This window comes from Diprion similis, chromosome 13 (assembly GCF_021155765.1).
Source record: "Diprion similis isolate iyDipSimi1 chromosome 13, iyDipSimi1.1, whole genome shotgun sequence".
NCBI lineage: Eukaryota > Metazoa > Arthropoda > Insecta > Hymenoptera > Diprionidae > Diprion > Diprion similis.
Genome location: NC_060117.1, coordinates 8,992,408 through 9,005,267, shown reverse-complemented (window position 1 = coordinate 9,005,267; position 12,860 = coordinate 8,992,408). Strand labels below are relative to the sequence as shown.

Here is a 12,860-nt window from a genome sequence, read left to right as displayed (position 1 = left end):
AGAGTCAAAATCTTATTTGAGTTGAGAAGATAATCGTGTTGAATCAAAAAATTTAGCACATCCATAGACAATAGGGTGGGCCAAAAAAATGAATATTTTTTTTCGTCAGTCACCATGACAATATCGTGCAAGATGACGAAAAAAAAATTCTGTAAATGTTTGAGTTCTTAATATTAACATAATCAGAGGTGGCGGTTTGCGATTTTCCATTCCCTGTTTAAATATCACAGGAAAATTTTTTTTTTCGTTTTGGAATTTTATTACTTAACAACGGATTGTCGTATCGGAAAGAACAACACATACTTTTGTAGGAAATTAAACGATCAATAAAAAAGTTCTATTGAAATTTTTTCGTAATTCGACTAGGTCAAAAGTTTTTCAAGGTTCTAGGACTCGTCATGTCAAATTTCACGATCGTTTCTACTATGAAATAAAGATTAAAAAATGAGAAAAATATGTTATTTCTCCAAGTTCATGTTATCTTCTTCACTGAAACATCGAAATTTTTCTAAAATCTCCGATTACTTAACAAGAAATAAGTTTTTAAGGTAAACTATTGTACAAAATTTATATTTTTACCAACTTTTAAACCAGTAGAAATCGCAACAGACCTTTTTGTAGATCTTTCAATTTCCTACAAAACCATGTATTGCTCTTTACGACACGCGAATCCGTTGTTGAGTAATAAAATTCCAAAATAAACAATTCCAGTTTATAACGTTAATATTAAGTTCCAGTTAATATAAAGAGCTCAAACTTTTACAGAATTTTTTTTTCGTTATCTTGAACAATATTTTCACGATGACCAACTGGGGGATTAACTGACGGAACCTCTGACGACACTTTTATACTCGGCTTTAACCGAAAAATTTGATATGCATTACAAAAATTTGACATGTCAAATTTCTTCTTGACTTGAATAACCACGGACAAGTTTCGTACCGTATACACGTGAAGAAATTGTACTAACTTAATAACAAACTCAAATTCTTCGAACCGGATTAACCGGTATATAACTAATAAATATTTGCAGATCTTTTGTCACTTTCTAATCTTTACCACCACGATATGTCTACATACGGTATTAATGTTTTTACATTTTTTTGAAGATATATATAGTATATATATTCGATTGCAAAAGAAGAAGCAAAAAAAAAAAATCGTTCGCTAATGGCATAATAATCATAGATAACAGTCGCGTAGTTTCTGTTTCGATTAGTTTTTTTTATCTGCTATTTTCTTCTTATTTTATAAATTTATACACAGAGCGAGTCGATTTCTCTCGTTTAACAACTGCGCCCAGATAATTCGCGCATTCCAGGTTACGGAAATACAAATACGCGTTCCAATTGAGACACGTTAGACAAGCGTGGAAAAACCTGGTATCTGGATGGAGAAGAAAAATGGGGGAATTTCACATACATGAAACTCCTTCCGGAAACTCGTTGGCCGCATGCCGCTGAACGAGCCACGATTCCGCTTTCGAGCAACACTCGTTGGTCATAATTTTTCACTTCCTATCGTCATTATCGTGATTGCTTTTCCTGTTTATTTATTTATTCTTTATTTTTTCCCTTATTCAGCGCGTTAAATATAGATCAATGTTTTTAGCAACGGATCCGCGTACGGGAAAATTCGTCATGGATTATACGCAGTTCGTGTCTATATATGAAACGTTATTGCCAGTGGGTTTTAAGTTTAATTCGGTGTTTCCGAAAATCTCCCACGTCAATTTTCCACGCAAGTATTACAAGTGTAATTTAGGTCGCATCGCGACGGAAGCTGGGCTTTGAAATATTACACGAAGCGGTATAAATGACGCGTCAAGGGATCATCCTGGTGTAAAATTTTCAACAAATATGTATACATATTAGGGTGGCGCAAAAAAACCGACAATTTTTTTTTTGAGTCTCGTGTGACAAAATGTTAGTTTTTGATGTTTTAAGAGCCTACTCCAAAGGACAGATTAAAAAAAATTTTTTAAGAGGTCGCTACAAATTTTTAAAAATATCAAAAATCGTCAAAAAGTTAAATTAAAAAAATTATTTTTTCAGTATTTTGTTAGATTTTTAATTCATGTTGTGGTGTATTGTTATCGATTCTTTCTTACTGAATTAGAGAAAAAAAATTTGTGAAATTTTAATATGAATATTAAGAGGTCGCTCGAAAAGATCTAAACAAGTGCACTAAAAAATTGAAAAAAAATTATGAGCGACCTTTCAAAACTAAAATTTTGAACTGAAACTTTCGGAAACCTATTTTTTTTTTGTCCATAAAATTATACCGTAACGAGAAATTTTTTTTTTTTTAATTCGATTTTTGACGACCTCTTAAAAATTTTTTTTAGAACTGTCCTTTGGAGTGGGCTCTTAAAACATCAAAAACTAACATTTTGTCACACGAGTCACAAAAAAAGGCGGTTTTTTTTGCGCCACCCTAATACATATATATATATTTTTTCTTTTATTTGCATTATTCGAAAGTATAGACGAGATATTGTGTCGACCTAGCATCGCCGATTGATCGTAAGTAGACAATTTACATGGAAATTCCGCAGTGAAAACCTTAAACGCCGTGTTTTTCTCGAAACGCAGATTTTCAAAACTGTGTGCACTCTCAAAGAGCGAGTTTACGGGTTATCCGTCAAAAATTTGGAAATAGCATTCTTTACACCAGTGTTTTAGTCCTGTGATGGAAGCTTTTTTTTTAAGCCTTCGTATTTTTTTTTAACGAAATATTGATAAAAAAAAAAAATAGGGTAAATTCGACAATTTTTTTCAAATTGTCGCCAGTTTGTTAAGTTTGATGAAAAAAAATACCTCTTAAACGATAAATAAACTTTTTACAAACTTTGTATTAGATAATATTTACGGCCACAATCGTGTAAATCGTGAGATTTCCTTTTTTCGAAGACATTTCGAACCGTAAAAAAGAATATAAAAAAATTAAATAACCGGAATAAAAATGAACGTTAAAAAAATGAAATAAAAAAGAAATTTATGTTTTGTTCTTCAAAAAAATCAGACTTCAAGAAAATCGGCTTCTTTTCTACCCGTTAACACTATGATGATCCCTTGTGATAAAAATAATTATTAACAAAAATTACTTTCGATTTTGTATGACCCAAACGCTACCAATCGAGTCATTGTACCCAATGGAGGAGTTTTTAATGACAATAAATTGTAATTCAGCGCATAACTAATGATCGTTATACACGATCATATATCAACCAAAAAGTGATTTTTAAGATAATAATCACTATACATCGCTGCTACGCAAATAATTGTGATAATTCTGTGATCATGGATTCAATAATCTTAATATTTTTAACTATCACGATGACTTGAAAACTATTAGTGGCGACAAGACTATTTATAACTGAAATAACGATTATCTTGACAAAAATAATGATAACAGCAATGTTGCCATGCTAATGATGTCGGTGACTTCAACGACTTTATCATCATTAAATTCTAGGATTTCAATGATATCGATGATTTTAATGATTGTATAATAATATTGATGGTCTCAGTGGTTTCCATAACGATCTTGAAAGCCATCAGAAATATGTCCACTGCGATAATTATGTCTGGAAAAATGATGCACGATATTCGATTGAAGGTCATTATTTTAACGACAGCAACGATATTATAGTGGCGGGAAAAACGTTTATAACGGTGATTGTATTGTTCGAAACAATGATAACAGTACTAAATATTATATGTTAAAATAAAAAACGTAGAATTGTATAAACACGACAATTTCGCATTGTTGATATCACAACTACGTAGTGAGAATGATAATATTACGGTACTGCACTGACGCAACGTTATGACAGTCCCGATAATCGTTATAAAACAATCCGTCAATACCGACGTTAATTATTTTCCGCCAGAGACGGTGCGTAAAATGACGGATAAAAAGCATAGGCGTAGAAGAATAATACCCTGGATTTTTTTTTAATTCTACGAAAACAATCAATGATAAAATAACATATATATAAATATAATAATTTCGCAGCAATTTTTGTCCTTTCTTTTTTCTTTTTGCCAGAATCACATTGATTTTAAATTTGACTCTTCCCCGTTTTATAATTGAAATGGATTCATTTTACTTCGTCGTTTTCAATATCGTTCGATTATCTGTACGATCGTACTTACGGATAGCGATTATTTTTTTCAAAATGCGGCAAGAAAAACTGAAAAATTTATATTTTTTATACATACATACATATATGTATATTGTTCATATTAGGGGAAATAACATATTGTGAGGCGCCTCTTAAACAGTATGTCTTAAGGGGTCACACAGATTTCGGAGGTTCCGAAGGTGAAAAAAAGTATATTTTCTCTAATTTTTTTTAATATAATGAAGGAATCATTTTTTATTCAAACTACTAAGGATGTAAAAGAACAAAATTTCAACTGTGTTTTTTTAAATTTCAAAACCGATACAACCCCATACACGTCCTCTACTTCAGGAGTATTATTTATTTATTTGAATTTTTTCTTCTTTTTTTTTACGGTAAATAATTAGCTTCAGATCGTTTTACAGTCGGAGAAAAAAATAAAATAAAAATAATGCAATAGGTATTCCGGTCCAGCAGCGATTCGCAAGAACGATTTGCCGTCAAATCGCGGGATGAGGAACAGTCTTCATGCCGGTGCAGCAGCAGTGAGAACTCGTCGAGGTTCGCCGAGCAACAAGTGAAAGCTGCAGAGCCACTTTCCCCCGACAAGCATCGACTCGTGTTATTTCCGGGCCGATTCCCAACGCCGTCACCACTAGCCCCCCCCCCCCCCCCCCCCCGACCCCACCAACGTTGCCCTATTTCGCCCTCCTACTCCGCCAATTGGACAACGACCAAGACCAGCTCCGCGATAATCTCGACTCTCTCTCTTTCTCTCACTCTTCTTTCTTTCTGTCCTAATTGTAAGGGTATCAGTCGATACAAGAGTGTCGTCTCAATTCATTGGTCGTGTGATTCTTTGATTCTACAAAATGATATTGATCGCTTTCATTTGGGTAAAAAAAAAAGTAAACGAAAAAAAGTGTTCGTCGTTACTTCCACGGAGCAGTGAATTCCACTATTTCGATAAATTGAAGGGAGTTCTATTGATTTGATAACTTTCCATTGGCATAATTACATGTAAGAATATCGTCAGATCAGTATGAAAGTTTTTTTAATTTTTTCGAAATTCTTTATTGACAGGGAGAAGGAATGAGAAATTTCTCTAAGTCAAATACAGTTTTTTCGAGTTACATGGACTTGGACAATTTTTTTTCAAGTTGAAGAATCACGTTTCTGGATAGTTTTTTCAATTTTGCTCCGACTTGGCGAAAGTTTGTTTGGAATAACCAAAATTCTTTGCGAAGATATGTTCGTTAGATGTAAAAAAAAAAATTGACCGCATTTACTCAACAAAAACATATATTCTAAAATTTTCACAATAAGATTTAGGTCTGGGTTTCAGTATTTGTATGTTCAATTTAAGAACATGGAAAAAAACGCTATCAAGTGGGATAAGAAATTGTTTGGACGAGAAAAATAGACGCTTGTTCGTATTTAGTAAGAAACTCTGTTTTGGATAGAAGGAATTCAATCATTATTTCCACTTTCAAATTAAATCTCGAGAAGATGATTTTTATAATCATTCGATGAAACAACCCGTTGAAGCCTCATTTTAACTGGCAATATATCTCTAAAGATCTCTCTTTGAGTCTGAAATTTCCACTGCATAAAATGACTACTTTACAAAAAATTAATACACATAGTTTCTTATTTTTAGAGTTGACATCAATTTTCAAATGTATCACCAAAATTTGATATTTCAGGATTTCAAAGTTGTTCGAAAGTTCAGAAAATTTGAGCACCCGGAAGTTACTGCAAAACATTTCTCGATAGCGGCTAAGATTCCCTGGCAATTTATTACAGCTGTATATTCGTCAGAATTCCAGCTTCGAAGAAAAAGAAAATTCGAAAACTGTGAGACCGTCAATTAGCTGCTCAACTTTTCCCAAATATACACAAGTACTTCGTATATACAAGAAAAAAGATTCCTTAAATTCAAGCAGACCGCGCTAAGTTCGTCATTGCTGCATGGCGATGGTCATTTAGGGCATTGGGATTGGTGGAAGAAAATCAAACTAATGCAACCAAGCTGACAGCTGGCTGTAGAACCGGTATATCATTGGTTACGTTTCATTAATTTATACGTCAGGAATAATTTGGAACCCCAAAAATTACGATTTTCGGTCATTACAATAAAAAACTTAGGTTATGTGGTGATACAATGGCGCCGACAACCAGGCTATGACGTCGTGAGATCATTTCCCAATAGATGCATGTAGATATATATCCTAGTTTTCGAAAGGCGGTCAAACACATTGTGTAGGTCAGTTAATAGCATCACTTTCGCTCCACGTTATTACACCTGTATTACTTAATCCAGATGTACTTGCGTTCCAATGCGACATAATTTCTTCCCAAATGGCAAAAAAGAAGCTTACAATTCAAGATGAAAGTAAATAAACAAACAAATGAACTAGTGCATAGTAATATTTGGAAGTTGGAGATGGAGAGAGTAGGCCCCTTGGGACTGGTGGGACTAGGCCCATTGCTTTGTTTCGCCTTCATCTCGACGTTTCTCGATGTTAGCTAATTTGCAAAAATTGATAAAGCATCACAGGCGAACAAGTTTCGCTGCCGTTTAAATACTATGTCAAATTTTTCTACAATTCATACACCACGAGTTGGGTGAAGTCCATTATTACAGTGACCTGACCAGGTCTATTTAAACGAAAAATTGGTTTTGCTGTCTTCTGATAGAAAAAATTTAGTGTTTAATCTGCAGTGACTAAGCATTTCTTTTTCACAATTGACTTGGCACGTGTATAATAATAAAAAAAAAAAAGTTCACTAGCGTTCACTGTGAGTATGATCCAGTATTCTTTTATACGACGTGTATCTAATCTACTCCAATTAACATTCAGATAGCAAAAGTCAGTAAACCGTATGCATAATGATTTATGGATCAGACATTTGTAGAGGGACATATTTGTGTGTGTGTCTATATATCTATACATATATATATAGTGTATTGATACTCACGATATCCTTCAGGTTTATTAGAAACCGCCTTACCTGAAACAACAAAGAAGAAAATATATTTAAATTGCATCTCTTAATTGTGTTAAATTAATAAATAAATGAAACATTAATAAATGGGCATCAATTATGTAAATAAGTTAGACAGGTGAAGATGAACTGTTCCAGGAACCTCTGACGTTTCGTTTGATTAATGATTTATAATCTGTGTCTGTACATGCAATGAATCCAGGGAAAATATGAAAAATATACAAATTTTGATTGAAAGCTGCCGATATTTTTTTCAAGGCTACAACGAGTTCAAGAATTTGCTCAAAATAAATTTTATAAGTAAGATATACATCAAAGCTAAAAATAATAAGCCAAGTCATCGTAAGTCGTTTGATTTTTTTTTTTTTGCTTACTGACGTGATTATGAAATTTTTTTCACAATGATAAGGTTTATGGGCACATTTTAAGGAGTAAAATCCACAGTAGCTCTCCAATATTTCGGTATTGACTTTTGCAGAATAAATCATTCCATCACCTGCTTGTCGAATCAAATTTCAATTTGAAACTTCTGCAGGTTTTATATACCGTGAGAAAATTTTTACCGGTTATTAAAATGCTGCTGGTATTGTTTGCTGATCAGGGAAAAAAGATTTTTTATCATTTTCTTCAGGATATAGGTAATTACAGCGTAAATTCAAGCAGCGAGATTCGCGAATCAGTAAAAATAGCCTACATAATCAGTTCATAATGTCGAGCCGCGTGGAGGCAATTTCCTGTTTGCAATTTAACGACATGTAGGTGAAGTTATATGTATTTACACCCAGGCGTGTACCTATCTATATCAATGCATCACCATCATCAATATAATCGAGAAGAGATTAGAACGTCGTTCTTGTAAATTGGCGCGATAGTCTGATAAGACCATCTACTTTGATACATGCGAAATAAGTTCAATGAGTTTATTAAAACAACCGGAGAAGCATCGACGATGTACAGACGTATATATATACACCGTGTGTTCACGAGGAAAGTGCGGAACTTATGCGCGTGCGTCAAGTCGTTTGAAGTTTATTGGCCGACAGTTACCGTCTGATTGAGCAGCCAGCGCAATACCAATCGCGACTGTCAAAAAATGTCCCTAGGAGCCAACCGTTAGCTGTGGACTCCTAGGGACATGTTATGACAGTTACCGTCTGATTGAGCAGCCAACGCAATACCAATCGCAACTACCAGAAAATGTCCTTAGGAGCCTACAGCTAACGGTGGGCTCCTAGGGACATTTTTTGACAGTCGCGATTGGTATTGCGTCGGCTGCTGAATCAGAGGGTAATTATCGACCAATAAACTTCGAGCGACGTGACGCACGCGTATAAGTTCCGCACTTTTCTCGTAGACACACGGTATATGTGTACTTCAATAAATTAAATTTCCTCTCTGAAATTTATATTATAATTTACGAAGCAATAAAAATTGTGTGTATTTTACCGATTTCAATACGGTTTTTTCAGGAACGATTTCGTTTCCAATTTCGGATTAGTTGGCACTTTCAATGTATAAGCATTATGTACTATAGTCAATCAGTTAGAAATACATTCGATTCCGTAGTCAGAGTACAAAAATGTGACTAGGTGAAATATTTTTTGAGATTTGAATCCAATTCGATACTTTAAGTTTCTTTTGTTTTTGACAGCGTTGCTAACTTCAGATCAGAACTGAAAAAAACACAGTTTAAACCCCCGCCACGTTGAATTTTGAAATTTGTTTTTTCCATTTGTTAAAACATATTTGAGAAGGGGTAAATAAGTGAATTACGAAAGACAGTGAGTTAAATAGGAGGGAAGAGGAAAAATCGCCGATTTAACAAGATTATCGGGAAGAGGCGTGACTCTGACGCCATCTACGGGTAAAAATGATCATCAAAGACACGAGAGTAGCATTGAATTTGATTAACTTCAATAATACACCGAATTCATGGCAAGATACTTATTTCACGAGATTCAATTTAACCTCAACACAAAAACTATCGAGTTTTTAATTTTTTGAATGGCCCGATTCAATCAGGACTTAAGCATTCATATTTTTTAGGTTATGTGACGTGAGCTGTTGGTTTAACGAATGACATTTTTCATCCATTTGTTAAAGCCATATTTATGGCACGATGTATTATCTGAGTCGTGATGTTGACTGTTGAATAACAACTCGCAAAGCTTTCTTTTCTTCCGTTTTGCAACATTCCTTTCCACGCTATTTCTATTCGCGCAGTGAGAGTGACTGCGATAGACGATCTCGATCAACACTTATTCTAACCCTTCGAGGGTAACAGTCACCGGCAGCATAGTTTCTACGTCCTGGATGTGTTGGGTTTTTTTCAGCGGTAAGTTGGTAAGAAAAATGTATAAATGAATAAAGCTCTGCTTGATGTTATGTTTCAATTTAATTCTGTATCAAGCATTCTTGTAAGCAGCATACCAAAGTACGTGAAAAAGACGTCAAGCAGACACTGCGGCCCTCCACCGTCATAGGATTGTTATATATTTACAACAATCCTTTTTTGAAAATTAGTCAAAGATTCAAATTTCAATTATTTGAAGTAACAGCAACAGATAAATGTTGAGAAATTAAAAGAAAAAAATCCAAATAAATTTACGTTAATCAAATATTATATTGAAGATCATAATTTTGGCTTGAGAAAAATTATTCACGTTATCAAAGCTATGAAAATCTGCATAAAGTAGTGAAATACCCTCCAAAAGCCTCTGGGATGCAAAAACCACGCGCCAAGGATTCTAAAGTGGTAAATACCGAAAAAAATGTCTTCTTTATCTGAAAAAACACAATGAAAAAAGCCACCCACAAAAATAGTTGTTGAGTACACAAAAGATATTGAAATCAATCTTGGTTGACAAGTACATTATATAAACATAAATTAATATACATACAGACACCCCTCTCCGTAAAGATTGAAATCAAAATAATAAATTATGAACTAGTTGGGATAAAATGGAAAATTTATAGTGACTGGTACTTGGTTGGCCTTTTTTTTTTAACTACTGGAAGCCCTGCAATAGCAGTTGAATAAATTTCATTAACGGTTTCTACTCCAGTCTAGAATCTGATTAGTACACGGTTACTTTGACGCGGAATCGTAGTGGATGTTTAATACTTGAATGTACTTTACGCAAGGTTTTTGCACCTGAGATACTATTGAGGGAATACATATTAAGAGAAACGGCCGCCCGCGCTGCAGAAAATGAACTGTGAGTTCTACAAAACAGAGTCCAATCAATCGCCTCCATCTTGGCCGCCATTTCACGACGAACTGAAATCGCGGGAAATTTGAATCACGTATAAGTACGTACAAACATTATTGTTAATGAATAAACATAATACAAGCTAATATTGCAATATATTTATCATATGACATCAAAGTTTCTACCTGCTTAGGTATACATAGTTAAAACTTCTCAGAATTTTGGTTCGTGAGAAAATGGCGGCCAAGGTAGAAGCGAGCGATTGACTGGACTCTGTTTTGTAGGGACTCTACCGTGATGAGTGAGTGTGATTCAGCGACCACGGAAATGGAATTGACTCTTACTCTCCGGTTTCTGAGACTCTTCGTTTCTCGCTGCGTCTCGCATAGGAGATAAAATGGGAGGAAGAGGAGGAGGAGGTCGTGACGTGGCAACCTGTGGCTTCCCACTCGGAGGTGGCTCTCGCCGTTCTGACTCGCCTCTTGGAAGATGCTGCGGATTTTTCTCGCCTGCAGCCGATCTCGACTCGCCGCCGCCTCGCGACGTGCAGTCTGCGAATACAAACGAGATTCACGCGTGTCAAATGAACGAAAATAACACTCCATATACATATACGATACACATAAGCATACAGTTGAAAATATGTACAATGTCTACAAATGATTCCACATTATACTCTACAAATTATTAATATATAGAGCAACTGAAAAGAGGGTGAAAAACTGGTCCATAAATTACGGACGTGTCCCACTTTCCTGGACCGAGATATATGTATAATTAAACTGTCATCACTTTCTATGTTTCCAGCCCTATATCAGTTAGATTTTATAAGCAATTAAAATCTTTGCAGCTACTATGATTTTTTACGTGTATATTATATACTGTAAGGGGCTTTTCATTAATCACCTAAGGACGATTTTAGCCATTTTTAACCCCCCTGCCACCATGTAAGAACACGTAAAATTTCTTGGACTCTCTCTCCCACTTCTTTCATTAGGTTTCATTTATAAGCTCCAAAGTGTGTAAATATAAACATATTTACGATTTTAAAAACTTATTATGGAATAAAATTTTTCACAGCAACAATATATATAACCGTATAAAGCAAATTGTATATTAAAAATAAAAAATAATAGATCCGAGAATTGCCAACAAAAAATTTAGGTATTGCGCTTTCTTATGGATTGTTAATACTTTGGAGAAACGAGTTTGTCATCTGAATTATGTTCGCATGAGGAAGGATATCGAAAGTTTTTTCATTTGATGAATGATATGGATGAGTCCGAAGCAAGGAATCTAGCAGTTCTACTACTACTGGGTCTTGGAGAGAGAAAGTAGATCATCTACATATATACATTTACCATGGCTTAAGGAATTGAATATACTAAAACAGTTAATATATTACTATGTGAAAACAAACCTATTGAAATTTGAATTTGTAATAGAAATACTTTTATTCAAATTGTCAGGAAACTTATAAATTATTAAAAAATCGTCAGTCTGCAAGAAGATTTTTCAAGAGGTATTTTGTTCTCGGGTCTTGAAAAAAATTTGAGAAGGTTTGAGAGTCGAAATTCGATACTTCTTGTCAATTTTATTGCAAGATAGTCGCACGTTGCGTATTTATTAAATTAAAAGATGGGTGAGTTACGTTGTTTTCTCTGAATGTGCTGCATACATACAAATGTACTGCAATTATGAAACGAAACTTGTTAAATATCGATGTTTCAGCTGAAATTGCTTTAAAATATGATGAAAAATCGATTAAATTCGTTCGATTTTACTCGACGGTGGATTATTTTGTTCTCAATTAGATTGACTTTTACGATCTCACTGAAATAATGTTTTTTATCACGTTGGCGTGATGAAATATTTAATTTCGTAATATTGCACCGACGTTGATTATGATCTATAAATGAAAATATTAAACTAAATTGTGTGAGAATCTTAATAATAAATTTATTCAGTGGTTTTGTAGAAAATAGTTATCCGAATGAGAGTGAAACATAATTAATCAAATCAATTTTTAAACAATTTGGAAGCGTTTTGAAATGAATCATCGATATTCAAACTATCGTATCTATAATTCCAGTATTTTGTATTCTTAGATTTTCAAATAGATCGTCCTAGCCAACGAACACATTAATTTGATGAATTCTCGATGTGCGGTTATCTTGTAATAAAATTGATACAACCCAAGTAGGTATTCGAAACTGCAACGCGAAGGCAGAGCGGCACTATAACGAGCGGACTAGTAACGAACGGTCTTACATTCGATCATTTATGGTCTCACATTCGTCACGCTCGATAAATTTTGCGATATTTCCGGTACAGCAGTGATCGATATTACATCATTACGTGACAATGAATATGAACGCTTTTTGTGCTACTTCTTTATGGTACAATAAGAGAAAATAGCGCAAGATGGAATAAAGTGTACAAGGTGTATACGAACACATGTATAATGACAAGCTAGGTAACCAAAGGTTACACACACACACACATATATA

General features: G+C 34.2%; 1 protein-coding gene across 13 annotated transcripts in view; it reads right to left on the bottom strand.

Moving 5' to 3' along the window:
* LOC124414286 (hepatic leukemia factor) overlaps positions 1-12,860 on the bottom strand; it is a 212,297-nt gene that overhangs the window by 29,220 nt on the left and 170,217 nt on the right. For 10 of the 13 annotated variants that reach the window (XM_046895323.1, XM_046895326.1, XM_046895317.1 and 7 more), the window contains 2 exons: positions 10,695-10,901; positions 7,112-7,144 (listed from right to left, as the gene is read on the bottom strand). The exons of 2 other annotated variants lie outside the window; for them this stretch is intronic. In XM_046895323.1, the coding sequence (XP_046751279.1) occupies positions 7,112-7,144; positions 10,695-10,901 (240 nt within the window). The remainder of the gene's footprint in view (positions 1-7,111; positions 7,145-10,694; positions 10,902-12,860) is intronic. One more of the 13 variants, XM_046895325.1, reaches the window with a different exon arrangement.